The 20,016-nt window shown below is 48.5% G+C and overlaps 1 protein-coding gene across 1 annotated transcript; it reads left to right on the top strand.

Moving 5' to 3' along the window:
* Positions 1-271: 271 nt before the first annotated feature.
* On the top strand, positions 272-19,791 carry LOC144591790 (uncharacterized; the record flags this gene model as incomplete). The annotated part of the gene is made up of 4 exons (XM_078395810.1): positions 272-391; positions 3,750-3,876; positions 12,129-14,171; positions 18,608-19,791. Coding segments are annotated over exons 2-4 (3,315 nt in total), but the record flags the coding sequence as incomplete, so codon positions are not given.
* Positions 19,792-20,016: the final 225 nt, after the last annotated feature.

Below are 20,016 nucleotides of genomic sequence, written 5' to 3' on the forward strand. Positions count from 1 at the left end.
CCCTGACGGTTTAATCGTCCTGTCCCTGGTGGTTTAATCATCCTGTCTCTCACACTGGATTAGGGGATATTCGCCATTGGGAGAGGTTGGACAGACTTGAATAGTTTTCTCTGGAATGCCCGAGGTTGCAGGGAGATCTGATAGCCTCGCTGATTGCTGCATATCACGTGCACCGCCTTGATTGTTATTTTTGCGATTGCTCAGTGTTTCCGGGAAATTACACTGAAACTGAAAGTGCTTCTTGGAATCCATCACAGTCTCAAGAAAAGAACCCACGGTCGGCTTGAACAAGTCGCCACATCTTAGGGCGGTAGAGCTGCCGCCTCACAGCGCCAGACACCCGGGTTCGAATACGTGTGGTATCTGTTGCTACTGGACATTTCCTCGACCGGTGAGTGAAACAGATTAATGTCCCAGGGAAACACAAGAAACTAAGCACGCGGGAACATTGAGCAAAAATAAAATGGTGGAGGATCTCATACGGAAGGAGGCGATGTCCATTGCCCTCCAGAGATGCGGCCTGAGTAACCCCAGCATTTTTGTTTCTGGTCACAATTCAGTGTAAAGTATAGTCGGAGATAGACACAAAATGCTGGCGTAACTCGGGGACAAGCAGCATCTCTGGAGAGGAGGAATGGGTGAGGTTTAGGGTCGAGACCATTCTTCACACTAGGTCAGGGTAGAGGGACGGCACCTATTTTCCATGTTTTGCTACTCCTCCACCTATTTGCTATGTTTCTATGTCTCGGTATCTTCAAATATCATTGATGTGATTCTCTGTACCTTTTCTATCTTCTCTTTCAGCTGTTCTAATTGTTCACTCTTCCCTGCAACAAATATCACATTAACTGTGGATTTCCGTGCTGCATATCCTGTTCCCTTTATCTCTACTAGTCTTGTTAATCCCTTCTCCAATAACTGCTCCCTTAACGAAACTGCATTAATTCCTTTGCAAGTGCAGAGCACTATTCTGAATGGCCAACCCTTTAAGGTTAAGCGTCGCCTGAAAGTGACGATAAAGGAAAACAAAGATGACTTTTTCTTCATTCGGGGTTACCACTAACCTATGACCATTTACAACCGTAATATCATCACGTCGGGGCAGTACAGCGGTAGAGTTGTTGCTTTACAGAGCTTTCAGCGCCAGAAACCCGGGTTTGATCCCGACTACGGGTGCTGTCAGCACGGAGTTGGTACGTTCTCCCGTGACCACGTTGGTTTTCTCTGAAATCTTCGGCTTCCGCTCATATTCTAAAGACGTAGAGGTTTGTCGGTTAATTGGGTTTGTTTCAATGTAAATTGTCCCGAGTGTTTGTTGGATAGTGTTAATATGCGGAGATCACTGGTCGGTGCGGACTCAGTGAGCCAAAAGGTCTGTTTCTGCGCTGTATCTCCAAACCGAACTAATTGGGTTGAGTTCTCCTGACTCTCCTCCCCCCCCCTCCCCCTCCCCCTCCCCCCTCAAATCTTTGCACATCCCCAATCTTTTCCACTCGTCAGTTCAATTTCATGTTTCATGTATTTTGTGTTTTATGACTCTTGGTAGATCAATTTCCCTCTTGGGATAAATAAAGCTCTATCGTATCGTACTAACTCCTGCATGTACCTCCAAACTATTTTGGTTCATTTGCAAACCCCTACTTCTTCGGTAATCAATGTACAAATGCAAGAGTGTATTCAAATTTGGGAGTCCCACAAACACTGTCAGTACATCAAAGCCAGCTTACCCAAAAGAGCTGAAAGTGCAAAGGCAGTAATCCATAACTCTTGAGCAATATCTTTAACACCGTCGGGAATATATTCTTGTTCCCAAAAGCAACGTTTAAAATAATTCCCCTGTTGTTCCAATCTATATTCCAATCTATAGTCCATAAAGTGGTAAAACATTAAAGTGTCCGGCACCTCCTTAGCTGATGACCTGAACTCTTTTTACGCACGTTCGAGACGGGCAACATCACCCCTAGCTCGCCGTCTAAAAGCAACACCAACAGGGCGCTGGCTAGCGAGGCTGGAGAGGGATCCACCGCCGGGGTTGTGCACACATTCTCGGTGTCTGAGCACGACGTGAGGAGGGCTCTGAAGCATGTGAACACGAGGAAAGCTGGAGGCCCAGATGTTATAGCTGGGCGAGTACTGAAGTCTTGTGATACTCAGCATGCTCCAGTGCTCACCACAATATTTAACCTCTCCTTGGCCAAGTCCGTGGTCCCTGCATGCTTCAAAAGATCCATTATTGTACCGGTGACAAAGAATACCTCTCCAGCTTGTCTGAATGACTACCAACCAGTGGTCCTCACCTTGGTTGTCATGAAATGCTTCAAGAGACTAATCAAGAACCACATCTGTGCCCTCCTTCCTCGCAACATGGACCCACTGCAGTTCGCATACCGTCCGAACAGATCCACGGATGATGCGGTCTCCCAGGTTCTGCACACCGCTCTCTCTCATCTGGACAGCCAGAAGGCGGGCTATGTGAGGATGCTGTTCATTGACTTTAGTTCAGCCTTCAATACTATAGTCCCCACCAGACTTGCTGAGAAGCTGCTGGAACTGGGGCTTAACACACCTCTGTGTGCCTGGGTCCTGGTCTTTCTCACCGCCAGGCCCCAAATGGTCAGGATGGGGGAACACACATCTAGCCCCCCCACCCTGAACACAGGATCCCCCCAGGGCTGCGTCCTTAGCTCCCTACTGTACTCCCTGTACACACATGACTGTGTGGCCAGGTTCAGCTCCAACTCAATCATCAAGTTTGCTGATGACACTGTGGTGGTGGGCCGGATCTCCAACAACGATGAGAAGGCCTACTGGGAGGATATGGCTGATCTGGCACTCTGGTGTCAGGACAACAGCCTCCTCTTGAATGTCAAAAAAACTAAGGAGCTGATTGTGGACTTTAGAAGGGCTTAACATCCAAGGACGTACACGCCACTGGAAATAAATGGGTCTACTGTGGATAGGGTAAGCAGCTTGAAATACCTGGGAGTCCACATCAAAGAGGATCTGACATGGACAACACACATTGCCGCACTGGTGGGTAAGGCAAGGCAGCGCCTTTACCACCTCAGACAGCTGAGGAAATTCAGAGTGTCAAGTCAAGTCAAGTCAAGTTTATTTGTCACATACACATACACGATGTGCAGTGAAATGCACATTCTCTGAGGATCCTTCAATGCAGGAGATAAGACTTTTTTTGCCTTCCATCACAGTGAGGAGGTGCCTGGAGGAGTCACTGTGATGGTTGTTTATGTTAAACTTATGTAATTGTGTGCTTTGTGCTCTTTACTGTCATGACTGTACGTCAGCGACATTTCATTCAAATTTATTTTGAATGACAATAAATGTTTCAATTCAATTCAATTCGTATGTTGGCCTCTCCATCATGTAAGACCTTAGGTCAAAAATATTGCAAACAACTCATCTTCTTTGTAATTTGCATGATTTACTACGTCAAATTTCCCCCTCTTGGTAGACACAAAATACTGGAGTAACTGCTGGACAGGCAGCATCTCTGGATAGAAGCAATGGGGATGCAAAATATCACCCACTCCTTCTATCCAGAGATGCTGTTTGTTCAGCTGTTACTCCAGCATTTTTTGTCTATCTTCAGTTTTAACTAGCATCTGCAGTTCCTTCCGACACCTTCCCCCTCTTGGTACTTGGCCACGTCTAAGTAAGCCATATAAATAACTAATCTAATATATATCTGGAACTCAGCTTGTTATATTTTATTCCGCTTTCTGTTTCAGGTCACTGGTGTTTCCTGAGTGTCCGCTCCCAGTTCAACAATGAGCGAGATCTTGCAACTGTCCACTCTGGGCCGTCCTTTCCAATTGGGAATGCTGTACGACTGCCGATCGGACACTCTGATCCCAGGTACTGGAATGTCATCACACAAATCAGTATGGTCAATGCGGTGTCATACGTTCAGGTTGCCAATCTTACCATGGTGACTTTGACTCTGAGTTTCAGTGCAGTTTCCCGATGGGATAAGGATGGTTTGCAAATTAAGTTGCTGAACCCTGGTAAGGCTGATTAACAATATCATTGGCAGATGTGGCATTTTGGGAAGTCAAACTAGGACTGGACCTCAGAGCGAAAAGTAGCGCCATGAGGAACATGGTAGAGCAGATGGATCCAGCAGTACAGGTACATATTTCCTTGAAAGTAGCATTACACATAGATAAGGGGGCAAAGGATGCTGTTGGTACATTGGATTTCACCAGTCAGGTTACTGAAAATAGAACATTGGACACAAAATGTTAGAGTAATTCAGCAGGTCAGCCAACATCTATAGAGAAAAGGAGTAGGTGCTCATTTTCTCCGGAGATGCTGTCTGACCCGCTGAGTTACTCACAACTTTGTTTGTGTCTATCTTCTGTTTAAACCAGCATCCGCAGTTCCTTCAGACACATAGAATATTGGCTGTTATGTTGCAATTGTACAAAACATTCATGAGGCCACATTTGGAGTACTCTGAAGGAGAACTGGTCACTCTGTTCGAGGAAGCATGTCATTGAGCTGGAAAGAAGCAGAGATTTACGAGATGTTGCTAGAACCTGAAGGCTTTGGCTATTGGACAGGCTAGGACTTTATTCCTTGGAGCGCAGGACACAGAAGGGTGGTCATACAGATGTGTTTAAAATCATCAGGGGAATAGATAAATTGGACGCACAGAGACATTTCCCCAGGGTAGGGAAATCAAGAACCAGAGAACTTTGGTTTAAGGTGAGAGGAGCCCGATTTAATTCGAAGCTATGGGACAATGTTTACACCCGGATGGTGATGGGTATATGGAATGTGCTGCCAGAGGAGGTAGTTGAGGCAGGTACTCTTACAGCATTTTAAACACACTTGGATAAGTCCATGGATAGGAAAGGTTTTGAGGAAGATAGACACAAAATGCTGGAGTTACTCAGCGGGACAGGCAGCATCTCTAGAGAGAAGCCATTCCTTCTCTCCAGAGATGCTGCCTGTCCCTCTGAGTTACTCCAGCATTTTCTGTTTATCTTCGATTTAAACCAGCATCTGCAATTCTTTCCTTCACAAGGTTATGAGAAAATGGGCCAAATGGACTAGCTTAGATAGGGCATGTTGGTCAATAGGGACAATTTTGCTCTATGATTATTAGACAGCATCTGGTAAAAAGTACACTGGGATCACCTACTTGCAAGTTATTCCACATCTGGTTAGTGGGAGTCAATCAGGGCCAATGTGTTCCCATGGCAGGTAAAGGTAAGGACAGCAATTCAAAAGTACCCCAGTTATTAAGGCGTAATGGAGGTTGGATATAAGAAAGCATATGAATGGAAAAGCATTACATATAGATAGGGGGGCAAAGAATCTGTTGGTACATTGGATTTCAGCAGTCAGATTACTGAGAATAGAACATTGGACACAAAATGTTAGACCAGCTTAGATAGTGAGGGAGGATTTCCCTCTGGGGTGTCCAAAGTGTCGTGGGGGGACAAACTTGAAAAAGTGATTGGGAGAGCAAAGTGAGAGGAGATGGTATAATGTGTGGTCACAGGTAAGGTGCCATCCTCCGCATACCTGCCAGCATCTGCAAGAGAGAAGCCGTTAATGTTTCAGGTCAGAGATTACTCATCAGATCTGCGACAGGGCGAAAACAATCTAGATGCAGAAAAGACATGGCATGGTGACATAGCCATAGAGCTACTGCCTTACAGCACCAGCGACCCGGGTTCCATCCTGTCTACGGGTGCTGTCTGTACGGGGTATGTACGTTCTCCCGTGACCTGCGTGGGGTTTCTCCGAGATCTTCAGTTTCCTTTTGCACTCCAAAGACGTAGAGGTTTGTAGGATAATTGGCTTGGTGTAATGTGAATATTGTACCGGGTGTGTGCAGTTTGGTCGTGTTAATATGCGGGGATCGCTGGTCGATGCAGACTCGCTGTTTCTGCGTTGTATCTCTAAACTAATCTAAAGGTTTGAGAGGGATTGAAATGACAAAGAGAATATCTCTGATATAGTCATAGTCATAATGTGGAAACAGGCTCTTCGGTCCAACTTGCCCACACCGGCCAACAAAATAATCTCAGGCTTACTGCCTGTGCCACGCGATAGTGAGAATAGGAATGGAGTGAGGTGGAGGATAAATACGTGGCTGAGGAACTGGTGCAGGGAGCAGGGTTTCAAGTTTCTGGATCATTGGGACCTCTTCTGGGGGAAGTATGACCTGTACAAAAAGGACGGGTTGCATCTGAACCCGAGGGGAACCAATATCCTGGTGGGGAGATTTGCTAAAATAACTGCGGAGACTTTAAACTAGTACGGTTGGGGGGAGGGACTCAAACACAGATAGCTAATAGGCAGTGTGTGAGGCAGGAGGCAGAAAAGGGAAACACTCAGACCCAATATGTAGGAGAGAAAGAAGGGAAAAGAAATAAACTGAGAATAAGAAATGATGGGTCCCTTAAATGTGTATATTTTAATGCTAGGAGCATTGTAAGAAAGGTAGATGAGCTTAGAGCCTGGATTGACATCTGGAAGTATGATGTTGTGGCGATCAGTGAAACATGGTTGCAGGAGGGTTGCGATTGGCAATTAAATATTCCAGGATTTCATTGTTTCAGATGTGATAGAATCGGAGGGGCAAGAGGTGGGGGTGTTGCATTGCTTGTCAGGGAGGATATCACAGCAGTGCTTTGGCAGGACAGACTAGAAGGCTCGATTAAGGAGGCTGTTTGGGTGGAACTCAGAAATGAGAAAGGTTTAGCAACACTTATAGGGGTGTATTATAGACCACCAAATAGGGAACGAGAATTGGAAGAGCAAATATGTAAGGAGATAGCAGATATTAGTAGTAAGCACAGAGTGGTGATTGTGGGGATTTCAATTTTCCGTATATAGACTGGGAATCACATTCTGTTAAAGGGCTGGATGGTTTGGAGTTTGTAAAATGTGTGCAGGATAGTTTTTTGCAGCAATACGTAGAGGTGCCTACCAGAGAAGGGGCAGTGTTGGACCTCCTGTTAGGAAATGAGTTGGGTCAGGTGACGGAGGTATGTGTTGAGGAGCACTTTGGGTCTAGTGATCATAATGCCATTAGTTTCAATATCATTATGGAGAAGGTCAAATCTGGACCAAGGGTTGAGATTTTGGATTGGAGAAAGGCTAATTTTGAGGAGATGAGAAAGGATTTAAAAGGAGTGAAATGGAAATTGTTGTTTTATGAAAAGGATATAATAGAGAAATGGAGGATATTTAAAGGTGACATTTTGAGAGTACAGAGTCTTTATGTCCCTGTTCGGTGGAAAGGAAAGAATAATAATTTGAAAGAGCCGTGGTTTTCCAGGGAAATTGGACACTTGGTTCGGAAAAAGAGGGAGATATACAATAAATATAAGCGGCAGGGAGTAAATGAGGTTCTTGAGGAATATAAAGAATGTAAAAGGAATCTTAAAAAGGAAATTAGAAAAGCGAAAAAAAGATATGAGGCTGCTTTGGCAAGTAATGTAAAAGTAAACCCCAAGGGGTTCTACAGATATGTCAATAGCAAAAGGATAGTGAGGGATAAAATTGGTCCATTAGAGAGTCAGAGTGGACAGCTATGTGCTGAGCCGGAAGAAATGGGGGAGATATTAAACAATTTCTTTTCTTCGGTATTTACCGAGGAGAAGGATATTGAATTATGTGAGGTAAGCGAAACAAGTAGAGTAGTGATGGAAATTAGGAGGATTAAAGAAGAGGAGGTATGGACACTTTTGAAGAATATAAAAGTGGATAAGTCTCCAGGTCCTGATAGGATATTCCCTAGGACATTGAGGGAAGTTAGTGCAGAAATAGCAGGGGCTATGACGGAAATATTTCAAACGTCATTAGAAACAGGGATGGTGCCGGAAGATTGGCGCATTGCGCATGTTGTGCCTTTGTTTAAAAAAGGTTCTAAAAGTAAACCTAGCAATTATAGACCTATGAGTTTGACGTCTGTGGTGGGAAAATTAATGGAAAAGATACTTAGGGACAATATATATAATTATTTGGATAATCAAGGCCTGATTAGAAATAGTCAACATGGATTTGTGCCTGGAAGGTCATGTTTGACTAATCTTCTTGAATTTTTTGAAGAGGTTACCAGGGAAATTGATAAGGGCAAGGCTGTGGATGTTGTCTATATGGACTTCAGTAAGGCATTTGACAAGGTTCCACATGGAAGGTTGATTAAGAAGGTTAGGAGGAGGGGGAGTTCAACGAGATCTGGGTGTCCTAGTGCATCAGTCAATGAAAGGAAGCATGCAGGTTCAGCAGGCAGTGAAGAAAGCCAATGGAATGTTGGCCTTCGTAACAAGAGGAGTTGAGTATAGGAGCAAAGAGGTCCTTCTACAGTTGTACCGGGCCCTGGTGAGACCGCACCTGGAGTACTGTGTGCAGTTTTGGTCTCGAAATTTGAGGAAGGATATTCTTGCTATGGAGGGCGTGCAGCGTAGGTTCACTAGGTTAATTCCCGGATTGGCGGGACTGTCGTATGTTGAAAGGCTGGAGCGATTGGGCTTGTATACACTGGAATTTAGAAGGATGAGGGGGGATCTTATTGAAACATATAAGATAATTAGGGGATTGGACACATTAGAGGCAGATAACATGTTCCCAATGTTGGGGGAGTCCAGAACAAGGGGCCACAGTTTGAGAATAAGGGGTAGACCATTTAGAACGGAGATGAGGAAGAACTTTTTCAGTCAGAGGGTGGTGAAGGTGTGGAATTCTCTGCCTCAGAAGGCAGTGGAGGCCAGTTCGTTGGATGCTTTCAAGAGAGAGCTGGATAGAGCTCTTAAGGATAGCGGAGTGAGGGGGTATGGGGAGAAGGCAGGAACGGGGTACTGATTGAGAGTGATCAGCCATGATCGCATTGAATGGCGGTGCTGGCTCGAAGGGCTGAATGGCCTACTCCTGCACCTATTGTCTATTGTCTATTGTCTATTAAATCATTGGGTATTAATAGTGAGGTTGCAAGATGGATTCAACAATGGCTGAATGGGAGATACCAGAGGGTAACGGTTGACAATTGTATGTCAGGTTGGAGGCCAGTGTCTAGTGGAGTGCCCCAAGGATCTGTGTTGGGTCCACTGTTGTTTGTCATTTACATTAATGATCTGGATGATGGTGTGGCAAATTGGATTAGTAAATATGCAGATGATACTAAGATAGGTGGAGTAGTTGATAGTGAGGTAGATTTTCAAAGTCTACAGAGAGACTTGGGCCTTTTGGAAGGGTGGGCTGAAAGATGGCAGATGGAGTTTAATGCTGATAAGTGTGAGGTGCTGCATTTTGGTAAGACAAATCAAAATAGGACGTACAGGGTAAATGGTAGGGAATTGAGGAATGCAGTGGAACAGAGGGATCTGGGAATAACTGTGCATTGTTCCCTGAAGGTGGAATCTCATGTGGATAGGGTGGTGAAGAAGGCGTTTGGTATGCTTGCCTTTATAAATCAGAGCATCGAGTATAGAAGTTGGGATGTAATGTTGAAATTGTACAGGGCATTGGTGAGGCCGAATCTGGAGTATGGTGTGCAGTTCTGGTCGCCAAATTATAGGAAGGATGTCGACAAAATGGAGAGGGTACAGAGGAGATTTACTAGAATGTTGCCTGGGTTTCAGCACTTAGGCTACAGAGAGAGGTTGAACAGGTTGGGTCTTTATTCTTTGGAGCGTAGAAGGTTGAGGGGGGACTTGATAGAGGTTTTTAAAATTATGAGAGGGACGGACAGAGTTGACGTGGGTAGGCTTTTCCCTTTGAGAGTGGGGAAGATTCCAACAAGGGGACATAGCTTCAGAATTGAGGGACAAAGGTTTAGGGGTAACATGAGGGGGAACTTCTTTACTCAGAGGGTTGTGGCTGTATGGAATGGGCTTCCGGTGGAAGTGGTGGAGGCTGGCTCGATTTTATTATTTAAGAGTAAATTGGATAGGTATATGGATAGGAGGGGATTGGAGGGTTATGGTCTGAGTGCAGGTAGATGAGACTAGGTCAGGGAGAATGGTCGGCGTGGACTGGTAGGGCCGGACAGGCCTGTTCCCATGCTGTAGTTGTTATATGTTATATGACCCAGCTACACTAGTCCCACTTGCCTGCGTTTGGTCCATATCCCTTCAAACTTGTTCTATCCGTGTACCTGTCTAACTGTTTCTTAAATGTTGGGGTAGCCCCAGCCTCGTCTACCCCCTCTGGCTGCTTGTTCCATATACCCACCACTCTTTGTGTGAAAAAGTTACCCCTTAGTTTCCTATGAAATCTTTTCCCCCTCACCTTGAACCTATGGTCCTCTGGTCCTTGATTCCCCCACTCCAGGCAAGAGATTCTGTGCATCTGATAGGGTTGGGACAAAGAATGTATGTGGGATGTACTAGAGGACAGAGGATCTAGGGGGTAGAGGAACTGAAAGAAATTTGCATTAGGCGAGAAATAGTATTGGGTGGACTGATGGGACTGAAGGTTGCTAAAATCCCCAGGACCTGATGGTCTGCATCCCAGGGTACTCAGGGAGGTGGCTCGAGAAATAGTGGACGCATTGGTGATCATTTTCCAATGTTCAATAGATTCAGGATCAGTTCCTGTGGATTGGAGGATAGCTAATGTTATCCCACTTTTCAGGAAAGGAGTGAGAGAGAGAAAACGGGGAATTACAGACCTGTTAGCCTGACATCGGAGGTGGTTAAGATGCTGCAGTGAATTATTAAAGAGGTAATAATGGTGCATTTGGATAGCAGTAAAAGGATAAGTCCAAGTCAGCATGGATTTATGAAAGGGAAATTATGCTTGACTAATCTTCTGGAATTTTTTGAGGATATGATGTAAAATGGATGAAGGGGAGCCAGTGGATGTCATGTATCTAGACTTTCAGAAAGCCTTTGATAAGGTCCCACATGGGAGAATGGTGAGCAAAATTAGAACAAATGGTATTGGGGGTAGAGTGTTGACATGGACAGAGAATTGGTTGGCAGACAGGAAGCAAAGAGTAGGAGTAAACAGGTCCTTTTCAGAATGGCAAGCAGTGGCGAGTGGAGTGCCGCAAGGCTCGGTGTTGGGGCCGCAACTATTTACCATATATATTAATGATTTGGATGAAGGAATTAGAAGTAACACCAGCAAGTTTGCAGATGACACAAAGCTGGGTGGCAGTGTGAACTTCGAAGAGGATGTTAGGAGGTAGCAGAGTGACCTGGACAGGTTGAGTGAGTGGGCAGATGCATGGCAGATGCAGTGTAATGTAGATAAATGTGAGGTTATCCACTTTGGCAGCAAAAACAAGGAGGCTCATTATTATCTCAATGGAGTCAGGTTAGGTCAGGGGGAAGTGCAGCGAGACCTGGGTATCCTTGTACACCAGTCACTGAATGTTGGCGTGCAGGTACAGCAGGCAGTGAAGAAAGCTAATGGCATGTTGGCCTTCATAACAAGAGGATTTCAGTATAGGAGTAAAGAGGTTCTTCTGCAGTTGTATAGGGTCCTGGTAAGACCCATCTGGAGTATTGTGTACAGTTTTGGTCTCCTAATTTGAGGTAGGACATCGTTGTTATTGAGGCAGTGCAGCGTAGGTTCACGAGATTGATCCCTGGGTTGGCGGGACTGTCATATGAGGAAAGATTGAAAAGACTAGGCTTGTATTCACTGGAGTTTATAACGATGAGAGGGGATCTTATCGAGACATATAAAATTATAAAAGGACTGGACAAGCTAGATGCAGGAAAAATGTTCCCAATGTTGGGGGAGTCCAGAACCAGGGGCCATAGTCTTAGAATAAAGGGGAGGCCATTTAAAACTGAGGTGAGAAGGAACTTTTTCACCCAGACATTTGTGAATTTGCGGAATTCTCTGCCACAGAGGGCGGTGGAGGCCAAATCACTGGATGAATTTAAGAGAGAGTTAGATAGAGCTTTGGGGGCTAGTGGAATCAATGGATATGGGGAGAAGTTGGGCACAGGTCACTGATTGTGGATGATCAGCCATGATCACAATGAATGCCCTCCTCCTGCACCTATTTTCTATGTTTCTGTTTATAACCACAAAACACAGAGAATGAATCTACTGAATAAACATTGTTTTCTTTGATTAATTTCTACTGGTTGATCCAATTTTACAGTTTTGATCGCTGTTTTATTCTATAGGTGTCACCTTGTGGGACTTACAGACACTGCAGAGCAACCTTGATGGTCGTGATAAGCCCAGCACCGAGTTTCACATCATTGCATCAGACTCCATGGAGAAGAAAGCCGCTGCCCTCAATGTGTCAGGGTCACTGAAGGCGAGTCTCCTGGGTGGGTTAGTGGAGGTGAAAGGGTCGGCAAAATATCTCAGTGACACAAAGGAATCTAAGCAACAAGCACGAGTTACCCTTCAGTACAAAACAACAACCAGGTTTGAGCAACTGACGATGAATCACTTAGGGAGACAGAATATTACCTACCCGGGTGTGTTTGATGAGGGCTCAGCAACCCATGTCATTACAGCAGTGGTCTATGGGGCCCAGGCCTTCTTTGTGTTTGACCAAATGGCTTCATCAGCAGAGAACACACAGGATATTCAGGGTAACATGGAGGCAATGGTTAAATTTCTCCCTCTGATTGCGATTCAGGGCAAAGCCTCCGTAAAAATGACAAAAGAACAAAAGTCTCATTCTGAGAAATTTAGCTGCACCTTTTATGGGGATTTCTCACTGAAGAACAATCCCACCACCTTCAAAGATGCCATCAATATCTACGCAACACTCCCAACCCTCCTCGGCCCAGGTGGAGAGCATTCAGTGCCCATCACAGTCTGGCTCTATCCTCTCAATAAACTCGACTCAAAAGCTGCCCAGCTGGTGAGGGGAATCAGCGTGGGACTGGTCAATCGCTGTCAGAGTGTCCTGGAACAGCTCAGTGAGGCCGTGATGAGGTGCAATGACTTGATGAAAGAAAGTGTCGCCGATCAGTTTCCTGAGATCGGGAATAGGATACTGCACTTTCGAGCAATGTGTCTGGAGTACACACTAGTTTTCCAGGGGAATTTGGCGAGGGTTCTGCCATCCATTCGGGGCGGCGGGGAGGAGGAAGGATTACTGGTGAATATACTGAAGAACAGGGAACAGTCACCATTCAAACACCAGGCACTGACCACGTGGCTGGATGACAAGGAACGAGAGATGAAGGTAGTGGGACGTTACCTCAGCGTATTTAAAGATGTACCAATTGTGAAATCAATGGGCGAGTTGGATGACAAGTTGATGGATCTAGCAACAGATTATGTTGTCTGCTTCACATTTACAACATTACATCGGGAGGACTTCTACCTGTCAGAGGCAAACAACCACCTCCGATCTCTCACAGCTCAGAACATGCAGGTACCCAATCCTGCTGATGGATCCTGTGCAACAGGACACAGCGAGCACTGGTTTAACTCACGGTCTGTCTCGCAGAAAATGAAGGAGCTATTCCGATCATTCCTGGATTTTGCCACAGCCAATAGAGCAGATGAGAAAGTAATATTCCTTGTTAGTTCTGTGCAGAATGACAGCAAAGTGGGAGCGTCTATTTACCTGTACGAGGGAGGGTTTCTGGAGAACCAGTGCTTTGAACCCCCGTCACGACCAGAGATACCAACGGTTAGTGGTACAACTCATGACAGTGTGACGCTGCAGTTACAGCCACCAAGATGTGGTGCCGGTGAGGTTGTGGGCTACAAGGTAGAGTACCAAGTTAGCCAGCAGGAGGAATGGACAATTCTGGACACACCTGATCAATGCCACTCCTTCACAATACCTGGGTTACAGCCACACCAGGAGTATCACATCCGATACAGAGCAGTGACCAAGGTGGGGGTCAGCAGGGCTAGTGAGAGCTACAAGAGCTTCACCCGGCCGGCAAACCCACCTGGTAATCCGGTCTTCCAGGATTGTTCACCCAATCCAACACTGCACTGGGACAGACCAAGTCAGATTGGAGCTGATGTTAACATCATTCGGTACAGCATTGAATATAGAGAAGAACCGTTAGTTAATTTCAACATGAAAGGTGGATCATGGGAGGAAGTTAAGACAACAGGCACACAATGCTACTATCGTTTAGAGGGACTGAAACCCACGACCGTCTACCGAGTCCGAGTGTCTGCTGAGTGTGGAAAGACAGGATCTAGTGCAGCAAGTGAGGAGGTTTTAGTAGAAACTAGACCGAGTGGGCCCGTTGGGCCCGTCCTCGTAGGGTTTCCATTGTAACCGGGATGGGAGGAAAGGGGGAGGGTTGGGGGAGGGAAGGGGGAGGGAGGAGGGGAGGGAGGGGGGAGGGAGGGGGGAGGGGAGGGGGGGAGGGGGGAGGGAGAGGGGAGGGAGGGGGGTAGGGGTGAGGGAGGGGGGAGAGGGGGGGATGGGAGGGGGGAGGGGGGAAGGGAGGAGGGTAGGGGGGGAGGGAGAGGGGAGGGAGGTGGGTAGGGGGGAGGGAGGGAGGGGGACCTCCCCTTTTCCCAGTACCCCTCTTTCCCCGTTGGGCCCGTCCTCGTAGGGTTTCCATTGTAACCGGGAGGAGGGGAGGGCGGGAAGGGGGAGGGAGGGAGGAGGGAGGTGTGGAGGGAGGAGGGGAGGGGAGGGAGGGGAGAGGGGAGGGAGGGGGGAGGGGAGGGAGGGGGGTAGGGGGGAGGGGGAGGGAGGGGGGTAGGGGGGAGGGGGAGGGAGGGGGAGGGAGAGGGGAGGGGGGAGGGGAGGGGGAAGGGGGGAGGGAGGGGGACCTCCCCTTTTCCCAGTACCCCTCTTTCCCCGTTGGGCCCGTCCCCGTAGGGTTTCCATTGTAACCGGGAGGGGGGGAGGGAGGGTGGAAGGAGGGGGGAGGGGGAGAGGGGTGGAAGGCTGGAGGGAGGGGGGGAGGGAGTGGGGGAGGGTCGGATGGAGGGAAAGAGGGACGGGTGAGTTAGGGGCTGAGTGGTGATGGAGGTTGGGATTGAAGGGGGAGAGAGTGGGGATGGAGGTGGGAAGGAGGGGGGATGAAGAGGTTGAGGGGGGAAGTGGGACCTCCCCTTTTCCCAGTACCCCTCTTTCCCCCACCACCAAGCCCCCACCGCAACGACCCCTGTTGTCCCCCTCCCCAGTCCCCATTCTCAGACCCTCCCCATTCTCTTGGAATAAAAAAATACTTTAAAAAAAATAAGTGCTTTTTAATTGCTTGTTTTGAAACATTCGCGGTTAAGTGCTTTTTAAAAAAACATTCGCAGTTAAGTGCTGGTTTTGAAACATTCGCGGCTACTTAGTGCTTCTGTCAGCTGCTTTTCAAAACAATGTTGCAACCATCTCACACAAGCATTGGGAGGATGGGAGGGAGGGAAGGGGAGGGAGGGAGGAGGGAGGTGTGGAGGGAGGAGGGGAGGGAGGGGGGAAGGGGAGGGGGGAAGGGGGCGGGAGAGGGGAGGGAGGGGGGATGGGATGGGGAAGGGGGGAGTGAGGGGGACCTCCCCTTTTCCCAGTACCCCTCTTTCCCCGTTGGGCCCGTCCTCGTAGGGTTTCCATTGTAACCGGGAGGAGGGGAGGGAGGGAAGGGGGAGGGAGGGAGGTGTGGAGGGGGAGGGAGGGGGGAGGGGAGGGGGGAAGGGGGGGAGGGAGGGGGGTGGAGGTGGGAAGGAGTGGGGAGGAAGGGGTTGAGGGGGTAAGGGGGGGGGAGGGAGGGAATAGGGGCCCCATGCTGATCTGTGTATGTTAAGTGACTCGCACAACTTTAAAAAACTGGCAGTTGCTTTTCGCAACAATGTTGCAACCATCTCACACAAGCATTGTGACGTCACAAGCTGAAGACCTTGAAAAAAAAGGTCAGAAAAAAAATTATGTAAATTTAAAGTAGTAAACACCCAATAGCAGCCGCTTGTCCATCGCGAGCTGATCTCTCATTGGTGCACGGGTGCCATTGTGACATCACGCGCTGAAGCCCTTCAAGAAAAGGGTTAGAAATGAAAAATTTAAACTTTAATATCTCTCTAGCTTTAAAAAGGTAGCTTCAATTTGAACGAAAGTACTTACAATAGTTGCCCATGTTAATGGTGAATACGGCGGTACAAAAATCGTAGCGCTTTGGTGTACCGTCTGGGAGGAGTAGGGTTTGGCCCCTTCAAGAAAAGTGTTAGAAATGAAAATTTAAACTTTAATATCTCTCTAGCTTTAAAAAGGTAGCTTCAATTTGAACGAAAGTACTTACAATAGTTGCCCAGGTTAATGGTGAATATGGCGGTACAAAAATCGTAGCGCTTTGGTGTACCGTCTGGGAGAGTAGGGTTTGTAAGTTATGGACAGAAACTCTTCGGAATCTTTGCGTACATACACATATACATACGGAATGTTGGACCGCAGAGTTTTAGTAGTATACTAGACCGAGTGGGCCCGTTGGGCCCGTCCTCGTAGGGTTTCCATTGTAACCGGGAGGGGAGGAAAGGGGGAGGGTTGGGGGAGGGAAGGGGGAGGGAGGAGGGGAGGGGAGGGGGGGAGGGGAGGGGGGAGGGAGAGGGGAGGGAGGGGGTAGGGGGGAGGGAGGGGGAGAGGGGGGGATGGGAGGGGGAGGGGAGGGGGGAAGGGAGGAGGGAAAGGGGGGAGGGAGAGGGGAGGGAGGTGGGTAGGGGGGAGGGAGGGGGACCTCCCCTTTTCCCAGTACCCCTCCTTCCCCGTTGGGCCCGTCCTCGTAGGGTTTCCATTGTAACCGGGAGGAGGGGAGGGCGGGAAGGGGGAGGGAGGGAGGAGGGAGGTGTGGAGGGAGGAGGGGAGGGGAGGGAGGGGGGAGGGGAGGGAGGGGGGTAGGGGGGAGGGGAAGGGGGGAGGGAGGGGGACCTCCCCTTTTCCCAGTACTCCTCTTTCCCCGTTGGGCCGGTCCTCGTAGGGTTTCAATTGTAACCGGGAGGGGGGGAGGGAGGGTGGAAGGAGGGGGGAGAGGGATGGAAGGGTGGAGGGAGGGGGGGAGGGATTGGGGAGGGAGGGAAGGAGGGAGGGGGGAGTTAGGGGGGAGGGGGGAGGGAGTTGGGGAGGGAGGGGGAGGAGGGGGGGAGGGAGTGGGGATGGAGGTGGGAAGGAGGGGGGATGAAGGGGTTGAGGGGGGAAGGGGGACCTCCCCTTTTCCCAGTACCCCTCTTTCCCCGTTGGGCCCGTCCTCATAGGGTTTCCATTGTAACCGGGAGGGGGGAGGGAGGGAGGTGTGGAGGGAGGAGGGGAGGGGGAGGGAGGGGGGAGGGGAGGGGGGAAGGGGAGGGGGGAAGGGGGGAGGGAGTAGGGGGGAGGGGAGGGAGGGGGATCTCCCCTTTTCCCAGTACCCCTCTTTCCCCGTTGGGCCCGTCCCCGTAGGGTTTCCATTGTAACCGGGAAACACTTGCCCCGGTGGCCCACGAGCATAGGGGCCCAATGCTGATCTGTGTATGTTAAGTGACTTGCAATTAAAAAAAATACTTTAAAAAAAGATAAGTGCTTTTTAAGTGCTTGTTTTGAAACATTCGCGGTCACATAGTGCTTCTCACTGCGATCTGTTAGTGGTGCTTTTCGAAACAATGTAGCACCCATCTCAAACAAGCATTGGGAGGATGGGAGGGAGGGAAGGGGAGGGAGGGAGGAGAGAGGTGTGGAGGGATGGGGGAAGGGGAGGGGGGAACGGGGGGAAGGGGGAGGGAGAGGAGAGGGAGGGGGGATGGGATGGGGGAAGGGGGGAGGGAGGGGGACCTCCCCTTTTCCCAGTACCCCTCTTTCCCCGTTGGGCCCGTCCTCGTAGGGTTTCCATTGTAACCGGGAGGAGGGGAGGGAGGGAGGAGGGAGGTGTGGAGGGAGGAGGGGAGGGGGAAGGGGGAGGGAGAGGGTTAGGGGGGAGGGGGAGGGGAGGGGAGGGAGGGGGACCTCCCCTTTTCCCAGTACCCCTCTTTCCCCGTTGGGCCCGTCCCCGTAGGGTTTCCTTTGTAACCAGAAGGGGGGAGGGAGGGTGGAAGGAGGGGGGAGGGGGAGAGGGATGGAAGGGTGGAGGGAGGGGGGGAGGGATGGAGGGAAGGAGGGAGGGGGGGGAGTTAGGGGAGGAGGGGTGAGGGAGGTGGGGAGGGAGTTGGGGAGGAGGGGTGGAGGGAGTGGGGATGGAGGTGGGAAGGAGTGGGGAGGAAGGGGTTGAGGGGGGAAGGGGGGGGAGGGAGGGAATAGGGGCCCCATGCTGATCTGTGTATGTTAAGTGACTTGCACAACTTTAAAAAACTGGCAGTTGCCTTTCGCAACAATGTTGCAACAATCTCACACAAGCATTGTGACGTCACAAGCTGAAGATGTAAATTTAAAACCGAGCTGATCTCTCATTGGTGCACGGGTGCCATTGTGACATCACGCGCTGAAGCCCCTTCAAGAAAAGGGTTAGAAATGAAAATTAAACTTTAATATCTCTCTAGCTTTAAAAAGGCAGCTTCAATTTGAACGAAAGTACTTACAATAGTTGCCCATGTTAATGGTGAATATGGCGGTACAAAAATCGTAGCGCTTTGGTGTACCGTCAGGGAGGAGTAGGGTTTGTAAGTTATGGACAGAAACTCTTCGGAATCTTTGCGTACATACACATATACATACATACATACGGAATGTTGGACCGCAGAGTTTTAGTAGTATATAGATAGATAGAAACCACATCAGTCAGAATAGCCCAGAAACTTCTCAACGACACTCAATTAATATCCAAAGGAAACCCTTCCATTTACAAGCTCAAACTACAGAAGGAGGTAGCTGATAAATCCAAACAGCTTATGAAATACTCCTTTGGAATCCCCACCACAAAACACACAATGAAGACAATTATGGTTCTGGGAGCAACTGGCACAGGAAAGACATCCCTCATCAATGGGATGATCAATTACATCTTGGGCGTGGAATGGGGAGACAACTTCAGATACAAGTTAATACAGGAACAGACAGGAAAGTCCCAGGCTGAGAGTCAGACAATCTCCATCACTGCCTACCAGCTCCATCATCAGGTAGGATTTAACATTGATTACTCTCTGACCATCATTGACACGCCAGGATTCGGAGACACTAGGGGCATCAGCCGGGATCAACAGATCACTGAGCAAATCCGTGAGTTCTTCACTTCCCCACAGGGTGTTGATCAGATCGACGCCGTGTGCATTGTTGCTCAAGCCTCCCTGCCTCGCCTGACTCACACACAGAAATATGCCTTTGATTCAATTCTTTCTATTTTTGGCAAAGATATTGCAGAGAACATTCAGATCCTGGTGACGTTCGCAGACGGACGGCTTCCCCCCGTTCTGGATGCCCTGAAATTAGCTGAGGTACCGTGTCCCAAAGACAACACGGGTCTCCCAGTACACTTCAAGTTTAACAATTCAGCCATTTTTGCCCAGCGTCCAACCTCTGGAAACTATGGCACCGAGTGCAGATCCAATGACAGCGGAGTAGGGGGAGAGAACGATGATAACTTTGATGCAATGTTTTGGAAGATGGGGGCAAACAGTATGAAGAAATTCTTCACAGCTCTGAACACAATGGAAACCAGAAGTTTGAGTTTAACGAGAGAGGTTCTGAAGGAACGTAAGCAGTTAGAAGTTGCAGTGGTGGGATTGCAGAAGCAGATCCGAGGTGGTCTGGGTTTTTTGGAAATAGTTGACCTGCACTTTGGTCAGTCTGAGAACACAGTTGTTATATCGCTGAGTGAACAATTATCGGGTATTATTAGACGTCTTGAAGAAATAGCTCTGAGACCAAACCCATTATCAACCCCAGCTTACATTGACCTCATGATTCAGTCTGAGAAAGAAGAGGGGAAGCCTGGGTTCATGGAGCGAATTCAGACACTGGGGGAGGTAAAGGAACGGGCAGAGTTAATACAAATGGTAGCAAATAATGAGGAACTGATACCAGGGGAGTTGAAGGGAGGTCGCAGGGGTCGGAAACGTGCTGGAAAAATGCCAGAAGGAATATTTTCTAATGTGAAAGATTAGTTCTTTTCCAATAAGTAGATGATAACCATTCCAACTGTTCCCAATAGAGGGTACAAATGTTTCACTCAGCCCATAAACAATCCATTG

The sequence above is a fragment of the Rhinoraja longicauda genome, unplaced genomic scaffold, assembly GCF_053455715.1.
Source record: "Rhinoraja longicauda isolate Sanriku21f unplaced genomic scaffold, sRhiLon1.1 Scf001910, whole genome shotgun sequence".
NCBI lineage: Eukaryota > Metazoa > Chordata > Chondrichthyes > Rajiformes > Arhynchobatidae > Rhinoraja > Rhinoraja longicauda.